We start from the raw sequence: 17,490 nt of genomic DNA, 5'->3' as shown, positions 1-17,490 counted from the left end.
ACAGTAGTAATTGAATGTCCACCGTTAAAAACCTCAAGGCCCCCCTTGTAATGTTTATTTGACATCTAACCCGTTGATTAGGTCCTACAGAGCAGGATAAAGGGAAACAATTATCAGCTTGATCCTTTGTGGCCCAAATAAAGGTCCATCAAGGTGGGCCCCGATCATTCAAATCACAAAAAAGATTAAGGTGGGACCTGATCATACAAATCACAAAAAACAAAGGAAGCATGACATTACCACACCATCATACATACATCAAACCCAAATCGTTATTTATAATTGGATCAATAAAAAAAACCCTAATCACAGTAAGAAATAAACGGTTAAAAAAGAAAGGGACCAGAAATGAGAAATGATCACATACACAGGCTGCTATCATCTTCCAATACAGCCATTCCTTCCACAGAAAATCTCATCCGTTAGAAGTAGGCCACACGCCATGATCATCAAATGATAGCCAAATCAACTCAATCCGCTCATTTGAGCGTGGCCCACCATCTGCACGGGTCAGATATTCAAAGAAATTAATGTATGTGATCATTTCTCACAATAAATTACAGTCTTTTCTCCACCTCCTCTTTCAGGCCAGCGTCTGGCTCGGCGCCGGCGAAGTCCAGACGATGTCTTTGAGAGCCGGCCGCAGCTCCTGACTACAGAACTGATTGTATTCCAGCGTATCTCCGCCGTCCTTCTTTACTTCGACTACAAAGACCGATTTGCCGACGGCGAAGATCTCAGCAGCGATCGCCAATTTCCCCTTCCTCCCCCTTTCCTGCCCTTGCAATCTCACCCTCGTCTCGCTCTTCCGGACGCTGAACTTCCCCGCGCGGCCCACCTCCTCCAGCTTCGATATCACACTGCTCACCGGCTCCGTCGTCGCGAATCTCATCTCCTCCCTCTCCACCTTCTTCTCCTCGAAAAGCGGTGAGAGATCAAACCCCTCCGACAGCGAGATGATGTGGAAAGCATTCAGGCTCTCCATCTCCTTCCCTTTGAGATTGTCCGCCGACAGGCCATCGTCTTGCGACTCTTCCTCTGTTATGATCGTCCGCGGGAGCGATTTCTTGAACCAAGACGTCTCCATCAGCTTCGAGATCGTGATCCGCGTGCTCGGGTTAGGATCGAGGAGCCGCGTGATTAGCCGGCGGGATTCCGGAGAGAACCACGGCGGGCACTTGAAATCGCCGCGGTAGATCTTCTTGTACATCGCGACGATGTTATCATCCTGAAATGGTAGAAAACCGGCGAGAAGAACGAACAGGATCACGCCGCAGGACCACAGATCGGCCTTCGCGCCATCGTAGCCCTTCTTCCCGATCACCTCAGGAGCCACGTAGGCCGGGGTCCCGCACGTCGTATGCAGCAGCCCGTCCTGCTTCAGGTGCTCCGAAAGCGCCGAGAGCCCGAAATCGGTGACCTTGAGGTTGCCGTCGTCATCGAGGAGGAGATTCTCCGGTTTGAGATCGCGATGGTAGACGCCGCGGCTGTGGCAGAAATCGACGGCGGAGATGAGCTGCTGGAAGTAGGCCCTAGCAGCGTCCTCACGGAGACGGCCACGGGCGACCTTGGAGAAGAGCTCGCCGCCGCGGACGAGCTCCATCGCGAAGTAGATCTTGGTCTTGGACGCCATGACTTCATGGAGCTCGACGATGTTGGGATGCTTGACCATTTTCATCACAGAGATCTCACGCTTCACCTGCTCCATCATCCCCACCTTGATCACCTTATCCTTGCCGACCACTTTCATGGCCACGCTCTTACCAGATTGGATATTCCGCGCGTGGTAGACCTTCGCGAACGTGCCGTGGCCCAGCTGCCGGCCCAGTTCGTACTTGCCGTGGAGGACGTTGGATGAGATCGCTTTCTTCTCTTCCATGATCGGACGGCTAGGATGAAAGATCGACGGTAGAGATGGGATGCTGTAAGAAAGAAAGGGGGATTTGGGGGTGGAGGGATGGGTAGATGGAGGTACTGGATCTACCCGTCTTCTACGTGTTTTCTATGGCAGTTTCTAGATCTGCCGTTGTTTTTCTTTCTCCTTCCACCGAAATCAGGATCGAACGTCTGAGATCTCATCTTGCTGCATTCCCTTAGAAGAGGAGGAGATTTTGGGAAGAGGGGCGGAGGGTTTTTCTATCGTTTTTTTGCTTCGCCGGGATTGAAGTTTTTGGTGGTTGGGGTCTAGCTTGTGTTTATATATGAAGTTTTGTCAGTGAAATTACTTTATTACCCTTTGTTGATTTGGAATTTTGTTTTGGTTGGTGTTGTAATTATGGTCAAAGCAGCGGGCATTTGCGGGGTATAATGTAATCACGCATTTTGCTACAATGATTGTGTTGGTAACAGCAACGAAGGCGGTCGTGACGATGGACGTGAACAACAGCTTAGATCTGTCGTTATTTTGTGGCCCACCTGATATGTAGATATTACTTGTATTTCATCCTATCTTATATATACGGTACGGATGAAATTATGAATGGCTTTGATTCTACACATGTTTGATACATGTGTGCATATGCCGCAAAGAGCCTCGAGAGTATACATTTTTCGAGCACTCCTCAGGTGTTTGTAATGCTCACGGAACCTGTTTGGCGGCTCGGGCCGGCGTTCCGGACCTTTCCTGGAGAGCGTAAACGGCTGATTTGGTGGTCAGCGGGACTACCATACGTTGTATAATCAGTTTAGCTGTAGCTTCGCTGTAAAGTGGGCCACAGGCGATCAGAACCCTTTAGATTATGTGTGAGAATAAAGATCATGTGGGAGGCATGAATAATTACAGTTTCAAATAGTAGAACCAGGCATTGATACCGTTGAATCAGACGACCGGACTATATCAGTTCCTTTCCTGCCTACACGACATTAGCAAATAGCAATCCGTTCGGTGAGAAAGCGCAATCCATCACTTCATCTGATGGTCCACACAATGAGATCCTTTATATGCCAAAAATATCTTCATTTTTTCATCCTAACCGTTTGTTAAGAAATGTGCGGCTGAAAGAGGATAAAAATATCTTCATTTTCATCCTAACCATCTACTCACCATTTTGGACCGTCCGATGAATAGTTATAATTTTATTATTTTAAAACGCAGTTTTGGTATCTTCCAAAGGAAGTAAACAACGCAACGCAGCCAGCATTATTGATTTGCATGCAGCCAATTTAGGATAGGGGAATTGAATGTGTACAGATAGTTTGCTATTTCAGTTCTCAAAAACGGAAAAAGAGTGCCAATAAATCAACGGGCTTGCTGTCAACAGTGGGTAAATGTGAATGGTGGTCCCCTCCGAAACGAAATTTGAATCGGTTGATTGAATGGGACAGGCCTTAGATGGATTCCCTGCGCTTTGGAAAATGGAATTTCAGGTCACGTGTCACAACATTCGCCATGAGTACAGCTGCGTGTCACTATTTTGGGTGCCCTTGCGGATCACCTTACACCTTCTAAGAAAATGCAGTAGGTGATCTCTGCCGTTAATTTCAATGTCCTACTCTACATGGGCCACAACGGTAACACGTCAACTGATGGAAGATCTTTGCCAACATGCAACTTTGCCAGCGACATTCTCTCCCTCAACCTCTCTACGTTGACGCTTTACCAATGAACGACACGGATCATCCCACGGTGGGCCATCAGCGTTGCAGATGGGTCTTACCGTAGGCGGCTCTCATATGACTTATTTTGTCAGTCAGACGCGTCTGACTGTTTGCTTGTGTGCTTTCAGATCTTTTGTGACCTTTATTGACTCTGAACAGTTCCGAGAGTTCCTTTTACCTCTGTTGCGACTAACAGTAGAGCATGTATCGTCGCCTGCTAGGGCCCACACGATGAGATAAGCCTATATTTGAACCGTTCATATTATATATTACTATATTAATAAATAAACTTCTCGTATTTACTTTCAGATATCATCCTATCCTTAGATTTTTAAAGGTAAATACAATCCGTAGAAAATCTTCTTTTCATTGTTCACTGGATAGTAATAGTTACAATGAATGGTTAATATTAATTTTAATAATGTAGATCTTAAAGAATATCTTCCAAAATATGTACGGTCATGATCATATGAATACTCATCTGGTGGGCCCTAGTTTTGGCCACATATACTGTATCCTGAGCTGCAGAAGAGGCAAAATTCACTCCACTTGCGACTTACAAGTCACGAGCTCGGTGCCATTTTGTTTTGAGGAAATTTATGATACTCTGAAAGATGATTGTACTCCATACACGTGCACTCAAAAATTGTAAGTAGAATATATTTTCTTGAAAACCAACCGTCCAAAATTTGTAGCCTGTGTATATAGGTCCAAACTTTCATAATTCTTATTCTTTAATTAAATTTTAAACTTTTTATTTTGAATATATATTAACTGTCCATTTATATGTCCACAATCATCCGTTTTTAAATAAAATTACATAAATTCCTTAATTTTGATCCATATATTATAAGACCCAATATTTCTACGGTTGATTTTAAGGACCATTAATACCATATGTAGATTCACTGTTTGCCTGTGTACAGACCTTCACATACCGGCAGTGTATCAAATGTTTTGTCTTTTGCTTTCCAGCTCAGTCACTGCTACAACTGCAGTGAGAAGCAGCCAATCGCGTGGTGGGGCAGCGATTGGATTCTGATATGTGCTGAGGTAAGCACTGTCGAAGAGCTGGCCCACCATCAGACGGTCAGTTTTACCGAGTAGAAACTGCTGCGAACCCTAGAAACTGAGGGCGGGAGAAAAAAGTTCCCCACACGTCTGGTCTTCTCAAGAGATGCAATATACACGACCTGCGTCTTTCGGAATATGAATGATTTTCTTCAATTCTGAAATGTGGGGCCATGTATAATCCAGTCCGCTAGTATATTAAAGATGCCCCAAAATCCTTCTGGGAGATCTGGACAATTGATCTTGAGATTTTTGCAGTTGAATTTGAACCGTTTGTATTTCTCCCATTACCTCTCCATCTGATTGGTGGGGCCTTGAAGTGTAGTCAATCTATGTGGACATAGCCTATCAATGGTCTGGATTACTGAAAATGGGCCCCACATGACGAAATTGAAAACATGTGTACATTTTATAATGATACCGTCACGTACCATACATTCGTCCTTTCATACATGACGTCACATACCTCGCCTCGGTTTTGCAACCATCCATGTAAGAGGGAGAGCACCTGTCGCTCCACTAAAACCCTAATTTCCATTTCTTAATGAGTCCTTTCCCGTCTGTCGTGAAATTGAAAACAGCATGTGTTGCAGCCAAATGGGTCCCGTATGATCTTTGATATGATGAACGAAACCGTCCATTCTTTCGAAACCATCATTTAAACTGTACTTTAAAAAAATTCACTTGGAATAGTGATTTTCACCATTAGATGAATTTAGAACAATGAAAAGAAGATTTTCAATGGCTGGCATTTAAATATGAAAATCAAAGGCCAGAATTTGCACTATTTCAGTGATTATAAGATAAGTAAGGAGCATATGAACGGTTCAAAACATAGGTCCATCTCAGAATCTCGGTTCGAGTATACGGCGACGAACAGTAATTTCATGTCGCGACGGAGGCAAAACGAATTCTTTCTTAATACCGCAACGGTGACGTGGGTTCGTCCTTCTTATGATGATTAATCATTACTGAGGCTGACTAATGCATGCATTTTCTACTTAAGCATTTTAATCCCTTGGTTACGTGGCCATGTGTCTATCAATCCAGACCGTCCAGTTTGTATAAACGAGAAACCACGGTGATTGATCGATCTCGTCCGTTTGATTTCGTTGATTGGTTGTCGACAGCTAATTATTTGATTTTAGCTTTGTGTTTTGCGGCCTTATTTTCGGGAGGAATTTCCAATGGAAGCGGCTTAGGTGCGTCCACGCCTCACCCAGAACGCTGCGGACGCGGATTAGATACTGGCAGGTTGAGTCGCGAGTCCGCTACTGAAGTGACGTCACCAAGTTCTGTGGGCCCCATTATGATGTATGTGTTGTCTCCACACCGTCCATCCATTTTTAGATATCATTTTAGGGTATGAGCCAAAGAGTGAGACTGATAAAAATCTGTAGTGGACCGCACCATAGAAAACAGTGGGGAGAGTGATTCCACCGTTGAAACTATCCTAAGGCCGACCATACTGTTTATTTGAAATCTAACCTATTCAGAAGTAAAAATACACAAATATCAGCTTGATCTAAAAATTTTGTAGCCTTTAGAAGTTTATAATGGTGGGCATCACTGTCCCGCTGTTTTTATGTGCTGGGGTCCACTGGAGCTTTGGACTTAACTCATTCTTCGCATATTACCCTAAAATGATATCTCCAAATGAATGAAAGGTGTGGATACAAAACATGCATCATGGTGGGGTGCACGGAACCTGGAGACGTCATTTCATAGGAGTCTCGGTACTCAACCTGTCAGTAGCTAATGCGCCCCCGAACGTGGACGCGGATTTCCTGCGAAAGCCTTTCCCAAGAAGTTCCGGCGCTGGGAACACAGGTGGGGCCCGCTGGGATGTTTGTGAGAAATCCTCACCGTCCCTACATTTTGTGAGTTCATTTTAAGACATGAGGCCAAAAATGATCTGTATATAAAGCTCAAGTGGGCGGAAAATGTGATAATTAAATGTCCATAGTTGAAATATTCGTGAGACCACAGAAGTTTTGAATTAGGCTAATATTTTTGTTTTCAGTTCATCCCCATATGAATGATGTTATTAACGGTATGGATGGCATGTAAACATCACTGTCGAACTCAGGAAAGTTTCAATGGTAAGAATTTCCCTAGCGACCTTTTCCTTTGCGACCCACTTGAGTCTTGGATCCTGTTCAAGTTTGGTCTAATCCTTAAAATTAGTTCACAAAACAGATGTATGGAGTGGATTCCTGACAAACATCACGGTGGGCTCCACCTAAGTTCCAAGTGCAGGAACCTTTCGCAGGAAATCCGCGTCCCCCGAACGTTGCAGCCCTGACCGTGGGGTCCACCTTGATGCATGCAGAGTATATCCACGCCGTCCAACTTGTTGATAAGATCACGCGGAGCTAAATGAGGGTGAAAAAAAAGGAATATTAGCTTGTGAACGCTGGATTTGGCACCAAAGTAGATCACGCTCAGTCAAGATTTTGACTAATGTTTAAAAGTGATCAGAGAGGGTTATAATTGATTGGAGTCACTGCTAACCTAATTAATCTAATTTACAATCGATTATATACCATTGAAGCGTGAGGAGAAAGAATTTAAGAATTTCTTATCCTATAAAGAAATAAGTGACCGCCTCTATGAAAAGAAAAAGTATTAGGCACTTACTTTGTGTGTACAAATGTATAGATTTTATTTCACAGGATATCACAAAATATTGAGAAATAGGAATTGGTTCTCACGTGCTAATGATGAAAGGTGTGTGCAATGTCATGATAGATGCAATGCCTATGACAATATATAGCCTAAGCTAGATAAATCCGCATGGACTCTCCCACTTGCCAAAGCGATAACCAACTGGTCTAAATTTCTGATGGAAAGGATCAGATTAACTTAGCGAGACACAAAGCATACATTTAAACTGATTAGGTGTCGTATGTAATGTAATCATGAATATATAGATGTGTGTGTGATGCAATGTTGAATGCAACACCTATCAGATGCTACAAATTTGGCTAGATAAATCCGCCTTAAATCTTCCACTTTCCAAAGAGTAAACTAATCGACCAGAGTTTCTGATGGGCATGATCCAGTTACATCGGCAAGATGCAGAGCATATGCTTGTAAGCAATTAGGTGCACGATGTTATGTGATGTAATGCTATGGGTTGAATATGTGTTGCATTATGCTTAGGTAAGAAAGAGATGAAACTGATCTTGGATTGGATGATAGGGTGAATGGTTGTATTGCAAGGATTGGATCAAGTGACTTGGATTGAGACTTTGGCTGCTCAGATGGCTAGGATATGGGGCTGAACTGGGCTGACCTGAGTTGCACTCTCCTACTGCTCTATCCTCTTCTTGATGGAGGGATGGGAGCGCTAGGCTAGGTGGTTTCTCCCTCTAGGGAGATGTTGGGAATATCTCTCATGGTGGTTAAATCTAATAAATAGATTTGAATTTTAAAAATTAAAGTGGATTTTGTCTTTATCCCACATTGCTTAGAGATTATATCTTCTTCTTCTTCTTCTTTTTTTTTTCTTTTTTTTTTTTTGTGATTTATAAACCTTCTCCCTATTAACTTACTTGGAAAAGAATGATAAAGAGAGAAATAACTTAGGGTTGCGTGTTCCAGTGCATGGCACTAGAATGCATACACGTGCTAGCGCTAGTGTTGGCAAGGGCGAGGGGGTGGGTGAGGGCATGAGCAGTGAGGTAGTGTGGCTGAGTAGTTGTAGAGGCGCTAGTGGCACATTTCGTACTTCACAAGTGCGCATCATATCATGAGTAGCTGCTCCCTTGCGACCTTATGCGAACCATGATGAGATGGTGCGAGAGCAGTGCGCGAGGTGCAAAATGTTAGAAGACTGGTTTATATAAGTTTTTTAAAATAGTCAGATCTGTCCGTTACAGAGAATGGCTAGAAACTAACGTTGGTTAATGTCAACGGTAAAAAATCGGCCAACCATTTAGTGATCAAAATGGTCAGATCTTTAATCCTAACAGTTTGATTAAGGATTCAACGCTATGAAATTTCTGCATTAATGAGCCAATGATTTAAAACATTTTTTCAACATTCTAATCCTTAATGGCCTCAAGGGTAATGGTCCATTCACTCCATTTATATAAATCGGGCCCCTTTAAATCAAGAGCATTAGAAATCTAATTGATCTTCTCTATAAAAACACATGATTTCTCTTCCTTTCTTTTAACAAGTTAGTAACACACCGAGTTCTGAGTTCGATCACTCACTGAGTTCTGAGTTCGATTACTCACCGAGTATACTAGAGATAACGGTGGTGTTAGCTGAGTTCCTAAGGTGGTCCCTTCGTGATTGCTGCACGTAGGACCAAACAAGCTTGTTGTATCTTAGAAACAATTCACCAAGAACCGTCAGGGATCTCTAATCCAAGAGGAGAGGGAGCAGGTCACGCTTTAAGGACAACATATTTAATACGAGTTTCAGCTTAGTTTGAATCGATATTTTCTAATTTATTTTTAGATATCTAAATTCTTTATTTCAAAATTTTTCACCAATTGGAGAAGGCTTGAAAATGGGAGTAGTGAATGGTTAAGGATGGATGTGTTTTCTGGAATGCTTGAGATGAGAAAGGGAATGGGGCTATTAGAGCCCCTAGCCCGATTTTCTAGTAAAATCTGGCTAGTTTAGGATTAAAAAGGGTTTGAATGGCCTAAATTTGATATTGTCACATGGTAAAATCTCAAGGGTTAGTTTGGATGGCATGGATCATAAATTTGGCTAAGGGGAAGGGCGCCGAAGTCAATTTGCATTGCTATACGTTTAAGCATTGCAAAAGGAGAGAGCCCACACATAATGTACCTCTGCTAAGATAAGGGAATTTCCACATGGTTGACAACATCGTGGGTGCCACCAAAGCTATATGAAGTCCCTTGCTTTGGCAGGTGGGATCCTCTGCATGTGTGGGGCTTTGCCCCTGTTAGTACTACATTACTAGTGCTATGGATTTTGACTGGGCTTTGGGCATATGGGCTTGGTTTATGGCTTGATTCGATTAGGTAGTTGACTGGGTAGATTGACTTGATGAGTTGATCCGATGAGTTGGTTGAGTTTTCAAGTTTTTGGATTTAAGGTTTTAAGGTTAGGTTTAGGGTTTAGGATTGGGTGAGTTGGTTGTGTTGGTTGATGAGTTTGGATTTGATTCAATCCAATCTGAATAGCTTGTTGGCTTGGGGTGGGGTGTCTACCTAACTTCATCCAAAACTTTAGTGGCCATGCAACAAGTTTTTAATGGTCAATCACCACTTCTTTTGATAGTGTGGTTTAGCTGAGATTTGGATTTGCTTCATTTTTTGTCTCTGTAGATATCTCACATTAAACAAGATTAAATCATACTCATTGAATTCAGTTCGGTCTCGATCAAAGCACATTAATAACATGTGGCAGACCCTAAATACAACCATTGGAACAAATCGGCCATTGCCAGGACACCAAAAGAGGGACACGATCCCTAAGAACTCCTACAGAGTGTTACTAAATTTCAAAAATACTATATAGCCTATAAAATGGACATGGGTAATCCGTTTCTAGCCAAAACGGATCGGCAAAGATCATTTTTAAATGAAAATGGTCCCCAGTCAATAAAAAAAAAAAAAGAAAAAAAGAAAAAAAAAAAGAGATCTAATTAATCAAAACCTGTCAAACCTCTGGATACTCGAACCTACTGCTTACTTGATGTGGCCTCGGTTCAGCATGATTTGATCTACACTGTAACCCTTGCGTGTCGTTGCTCGTTGCACATTTAAGGCAGCTCATTGCAAACAACAAAGGAAGATCGGAGAGAGGAAGGAAAAGAAAGAGCAGAAGGGTTGGAGGAGCGGCAACACTTTAGGGATTTGTCCAACCGATCCCTTAAAGCTGATTTAGCTGTGCTGTCCTTATCTTTTCTAAATATACATGCTTGGATTTTCTTCAACACTCTACCATTTGTGATAACTCTCTCCCCGCTTGTTGCTCTATTCCGTCAAAGTCAAAGTTAAAGAAAAATACTAAAATCAATAAGCAGGGTTTAGATTTGGGACATCCAACCATCTCTTTTAATCGAAAGGGTGCTTGATTTTTCATTTTCCTTCTTACATCTTAAAATCAAGTTATATTTCATTCTACACATACAAACATTGGCAGTACATATATTCATATTTTTATTTTATTTCTCCAATACTCTCTCTTAATTACCTACATTTTATTTTATTTGTTTATTTTTCCTTATTTTGCCCGTCCATAGTTTTGGAACCTAAAACATTATAATTTAACTCTTTATTTTACTTTTATTTTTTTACTTTTCTTTATTTTACCTACCCAAGCCTCAAAGCCCAATGTAAAATGGCTTAATTTTGCGACATTGAAAGTTTCCTTTGTTCTCTTTGAAAACCGTAGTCCCATAAACTAATGACCGTATATTGTATTGTTGAAAAAAGGGTGCCTAATTTCTTCTTTTACCACAACCGAGAATCTTACTTAGAATTTAAGATCGCATACCAGTTGTGAGAGTTACGTGAGTTAGAAATTTTTATAGTTCTCTAACTTTTTAGTGATTTTATCATTTCTACCATATTATAAAATTCCAAGCTTGTAAGTCAAATCAAATTAAAATTAACTAACAGAAAGACAGTTGAGAAAAGAGAACTTATCCTAAAATAATATGTAAAAAGGGATGGACGGGGAGGACATACTACTCATACATTAATGTGGGCCCCGGATGGTCGGGGCCGCACCGTGTTGGGTGAGGCTGGGACGGCACCTAATATCACACGTGTGCCCCACATTACAGATGCTGAACACACGGATTCGATACATCTGATATTCCCATCCAACATACCCTGGCCCAAAAAAGGCTAGATCATTCATCACAAGGAGCACAGATATACAAGAATTTGGAGCGGTTGGATAAGAAAAATGCCAGCTGCTCGTAACAACTGACCACCACGTAAATGGTGGGGCTTTCCCGATTTTCTGACAAAGACATCTTGATGGTGTGGTCCAACTGATGAATCCTGTCCCATTAACTTTCCTCCAAATTAGATGGTCAGGATCATCTCATCATCGGGGATTTTCAGTGGGTGGACATGCTTGCATGCAGGTGTACCGTGCATGATTTGCCATCCTCTTAATAAATGGTGGGCGACGCACATGGAAGATCGCTTTTGTTTTTTGATTTTTTGATTTTTCCTGGTCCAGTTGCGTTTAACTGAGACTCCAGTGCGCCGCAATGCGAATTTCCTTGGGAGCACATGCAACAGAAAGCATTGTGGGCCCCACAGGGATGCCGTGAGACATCCGTTCCATCCACCGGTTGTACCAGCTCTTGTTAGGTGTGATAAAAAAAATTAGCAAGATCCAAAACTCAAGTGGGCCACACCATATGAAATGGTAGGCATAGCCTAGCGTTGATATTTTCCGGGGTTCCAGATAATGTTTATATTCCATTCAACCTACTCGTTAGGTGAGTTGCACCATCATGAAAGGAAAACACAAATAATGGCCTTATCCAAAACTTCCAAGGCCCCATATAGGGTATCAATAATTTCAATAATGACCTTCTCCATCCACATTGTTTCTTGTGGTGTGCCCACTTGGGTTTTGAATCTTCCTTGAGTCCCATCCATATCAATTGCATACTAAGTCAACTCATCTAAGTGTGGGCCACCATTGGTGTATTCTTATCCACATGGTCTATTTATTTATTTAATTTTCAGTTTGTTTTTAATATGAGATTAAAATTAAAATATGTCCAAAAATTAAACAGGCCACAACAAAGGAAATAGTGAGGATCATCAGTCTACCCCACCATTAAAATGTTCCTGGGTCCCTCTCCTTTCTAGGAAGTTTCAAAGATGCAAATGAGGCAAAAACACAAATATCAATTTCATCCAAAACTTACTCAAAATCAAAGAAGTTTTTATGGGTTGACGCTCTGGATGAACTGAAAAAACTTGTGAACAACATGGATAAGATATATACATCATGGTGGGCTCCACATATTTTACTTGATTCGTTAAGCATACTTAGTACACAATTAGCTTCCAATCACATCCTAACATATGCCAATGAACTAATAAATAAATTGTTTAGAGGTATGTTTTGCAAAACAAGTATAGTAGGCATCTTTATTGGTACTTTTCGATTGAAATAAGAATATAAGATTTCTTTTTTCTTCATTTTTACTCCCAAATGGATTTCCACAAAATCCAATATTTTAAATAATCAAGCTTAATTTTTAGTTCATGATGCATCCAAACACGACTTTGAAATACTTGTCCATGATTCATAATTTCCTAGTGTTTGAGTATGTTAATCACTTTCTGCCAAAGGAGTATTGTTATTATTAAATATTCCTATGAAGGTGTAGGTTGCACTAATTCAAATTTAACTGTCTAAATCGTGGGACCCACCATAGAAGGGTAGCATTCCAAAACTCGTATTATTTGGACAATCCTAAATTCTGATTTTTGGTTATCTTGTAACTCAAGATTAGTAGTAGTAATATTGTCTTTTTCGTATGTAATCAAATTAGTATATATTTTGGATAATGCATCTCAATTTGGACAGTCAAATCTCAATTATGTATTATTTATATAAAATCAAAGTTATAGAGCAATATTAATTTCCTGACCATCCAAGTGGTGGGCGTCAAATGGATGTTTGAAAGTAGAACAGTGAAATGTCAAAATTCTAGGGGTGAAATGAGATTGTTATTATTAATTTCTCAGTGTAATTTTTGAGATATGTAATGCACTAGCATTTTCACACTAGACTCAAGTGGAGTAGCATATGGGATGCAAGGATACACTTGGAGTGGGTGTCCCATTTGAAATAGAACTCATGTAAAGTGAGGAGCATCACGAGGAGGTTTGGCCAAGCTCCTAACCCATGCGCTGTGTGGCAAGAGCCATGAAATAAAATAATTAATTCACCTCTTCCTATCAACTTGAGCTTTTAGAGCAGGTGGTTAATTGCCCTCCTCAATATGCTTAGTTTCCTAATAGGCTAGAGATATATAAGTTTGAACTCTCAAAAACAGAGGAAGAGTAGTGGGTAGATAGGGATGCAGTGCGTTGCACACGTGCCAACGTGGCATCCGTGTGAGATCCAGAACTCCCATCATCAGGTTGGAGAGGCTTGAGATGGCTTCTTGACCGTTGGTCCTTCTGTTGCTAAACAAAGACTATTGTTCAAGTGCCCCACCTGACCAGTGAGTGAAGTGGTCTGATTTTTGGGCAGTGGAAAGTAAAGGTGGCCCGAACAAACACGTGCAGAACATTGGCACGTGTGTAAACTTCATCTTCAGTGCCTAAGGCAGCCCGCTACACGCCACCTCATGTTATGAGGTGGAACACGTGTGCAAGATCCAAGATATCAGAGAGATAGGTCCCATAGTTATTTGGATGATCTGGCCGTCCAGTTGGAAAGAAATGAACGGCAAAGAAAGTCTTGGCCCATTTTCTTCTAGTTGCCGAATTCTGCATCTTTCGACAGTGACATGACAATGAGGGACCCATGATATGGATGGTTCATCCCACGAACGTCAGCGCATGTTGGGGGCGCCGTGTAGGATTAGCAAACCTCTTCATCACATGGGAGGCTTGATAATCCAAAGCGCTTGTATAGCCCAACTCCTATACACACCTCCACATGCTCCAACGTAGAACATGAACTTGACATCCAATCCGTCCATCAGGTGGGCCTTAATACATAGATTCCTTAGCCCAACAATCAGATTCCTCCATTTATCAAGTGGGCCACAATATAAAAATGAATGAGAGGCCAATAATTTCAACACCGTATTGTTCTCTAAATGTAACCAGAGCCGTTGATTCATTGATCGAAGCATCGAGGCATCGGTGCCCTTCTGATAGACGGCTTAGATAATGCCCCACACTAGCACGTGGGATCATCGAAGCCCAGTGTTTTACTCTAATACATATGGTTGAGTAAGTACTATATATTAACATGAATATTTCAACACATGTTGGGATAAGTTAAGATTACTTCATGTTTTATATTCTTCAACAGCATATGACTTTGTAATATAAATGAAAATGCAGTGTTTTGCTTGACTAACATATTCATGTATGTAGAACGTCTAGGGACACTGAACGTAGAACATTGCTAAATTCATGTGCTCTAACCATGCACTGAATAATAGTTTTAGACTAAGTCATGTACATGCGTACACGATTGTATTAAGGGTGCAACTTGGGTGCGTTGGGTCAGGTCGAGTCAGAGCCGAGTTGGATCAGTTGGGTGGGTCTGGTCAGGTCAAGTTCGGTTGGTTCTAACTGAGATGGGTTGAGGTTCCATCCAAGCATGATTCGAATTCAAAATGATCCAGACTGCAACCTAACCCAACCTGAATTTCAACCCAACTCGAACATAATCCAAATTATCTAGAGCCAACCCAAGTTGCAGAATGGATGGTTATTGCATTTGTTATCGCAGCGCATATCCACGGGTAGTACCCCTTTCGTACTTGTGCTTTCAAATGAAAATACAATGTGTTTAGGGCCTGTTTGGCCCCGGGATTAAATGGTATAAAATTGCATTAGATGAGATTATCATTATTATTGCACAATGATTGCACGTGCGTAGATACCATGGTATTTTGACCATCTAATCTTTCCGTATATTCTTCCTTAGGCAAAAAGACCGTGTTCAGCTTAGCCCTTGTTTGGTGAACCATTGACGCAGGGATGAACGTGATGAGGATAACTACTACGAATCCACGGAGCTTGTCTGGACTCCTCACAGAGACTTCTCGAATCCACGAGGAAAGAAAGCAGAAAATAGAAATAAATTTTAATAAATTCGAAATTGATTAATTGATGAATAAAAACGAGTTCACAACCCTTTAAATAGGGGTACCAAGAATGAAAAAGAAAATAGAATCAAACTACAACTCAAACTCTTAGAATCCGCGACTTACTAATATTTATAGACGGTCGTGATGTCTACTAGTGCGCAAGGTTTTCGGCCAAAAATAGTAAGTGTCCTATTTGGCTTCACCAAATCGTTCTCCTAATTATTCTAAGCTCTTTTCACATTGGGCGCAACTCCTAAAGCCCGGTGGATGAAGAGTTATAATCAAACTAAAACTTATTATTTATAGTAAAAACGAAATTAAAACAGGGAAACGACCGTCGACCCCGGGGTTTTTCTCAATTCCGGGCTGCGCAACCTGGCATAGCCAGGTTGGTTGGCTTCAGTAGCTCGTTCTACCTCAAAATCATATATTTTACGTCAGATAACTCATTCCGGATTGCAAGATACGCCCGATTTAAGGTTCGATGGTCTGGATCACTTCTGTCATCGATCAGGCCTTTTCTGATCCATCTTGGCCATGTAACTGTCCGCGACCCGCTCTACATCAACCATGGCATTGTAATCAATATATCATATTCACAGCTGATATAGGTAATACCTGTACACATGATATAACTCAAATGTTAGGTGTAAAGGATGAATATAAATGAGCCACTAGGATAAAACACATGCATCAATATGAGGGCCACAAATGCAACGGATATCATCTGTGAAATATGTCGGAAAATCACAAAATAAAAAATTAAAGAAAAAATTATCTCTCTTTAACAACGGGCTGAATCATGTATAAATATGTCATCCTTAAAGTGTGATTTTCCCTCTTATCAATTGTTGATGGGTTATAAGAAAATTGCTTCAACGATAAGATAAGCCTTATATCTAGATCCTGCGTGCATCAATTACAAATGGTATATTTTATTTAGGAACTTTTTCAACGCAGCTGATCGCTTGATAGACTAAATTAGCAGTCGTCAAACTATAATCTTGGAAGACGAAAGTTTTTGGTGAGATCTGCTAGTTTAGATGTGATCTGTTGTACTTGATTTGTTTTTGGACCGGAATGGTCCAGTTTATTTAGGCACCAGAGGAGTGGATCGTTGTTTGGTGGTCGTCATCAATGGTTCAGAATGTTTATAAAACGTTTCTGACCATTGATATTAATTTTGGGACGTTTTAGATCGTTGGATCATCAAAGCCCGCCCCATTTTTGAACCATTGTAGCTAGCTTTTAAGGATGCTAGCCGTTCTCAAAATGATTGCACAAAGTATAAAGTGCGCCATCTAACGCCACTACAACCACACTGTCCATGCCCTCACGCACGTGGTGCATGAGTGCACGTACAACCCGAGCATCTCAGCTTCCAAATCTCTAAATAAGAATACTACCCATACCTCCACATATAAAGTACAAAATATCTTTTCTCATTTTCAAAATGAAACTAAAGAAAAACTGAAATTTTTATTTGAAAAATTTGACATCATTTTAGTAAAAAAATGAAACTTTCAAATATTTTGTTTTTTTAAAACCAAAATTTCAATGTATCAAAATCCACAGAAAATACTGCAGCGGGCCAAACTCATGTGATTTACAAGTGATACCTGCCACTAAGGATGATAAAACTGTCTACATTGCAGCTCATGCACATGTCACCATGTGTCTTGGAGCAATGTACATGTGCAATATCCAAGCCATCCATTAGGTGGGTTTGCATTTTGTTATTGCACGAAAATTTCATGAATCTAGTCCATTAAGCAGATGGGCCATGATTTTAGAAGCAGTCGGACGGTTAAAAAAATTTACACAAGTTCTTGTTACTTTACATGTATTGGAATAAATTGTTAACCCTTTAAAAGTCAACCGGCTTGACTACCGACAAAGAGCAGTACTCACACACCGGCACGTCTCTAATGAATGGATTGAATCTCATACTATTGTGCCAGGCAAGGCTCGGATGGATTGGTTGGTAAGAATCTTTATGGCTGGAGCATGGT

General features: G+C 41.1%; 1 protein-coding gene across 1 annotated transcript; it reads right to left on the bottom strand.

Moving 5' to 3' along the window:
- Positions 1 to 274: 274 nt before the first annotated feature.
- On the bottom strand, positions 275 to 2,184 carry LOC131256979 (CBL-interacting serine/threonine-protein kinase 6). The gene has a single exon (XM_058258114.1). It carries the CDS (start codon positions 1,877 to 1,879, stop codon positions 584 to 586), a length of 1,296 nt encoding a protein of 431 aa, XP_058114097.1. The 5' UTR covers positions 1,880 to 2,184; the 3' UTR covers positions 275 to 583.
- Positions 2,185 to 17,490: the final 15,306 nt, after the last annotated feature.

The sequence above is a fragment of the Magnolia sinica genome, chromosome 9 (assembly GCF_029962835.1).
Source record: "Magnolia sinica isolate HGM2019 chromosome 9, MsV1, whole genome shotgun sequence".
Lineage (NCBI taxonomy): Eukaryota > Viridiplantae > Streptophyta > Magnoliopsida > Magnoliales > Magnoliaceae > Magnolia > Magnolia sinica.
This window is presented reverse-complemented; position numbering and strand designations above follow the sequence as displayed.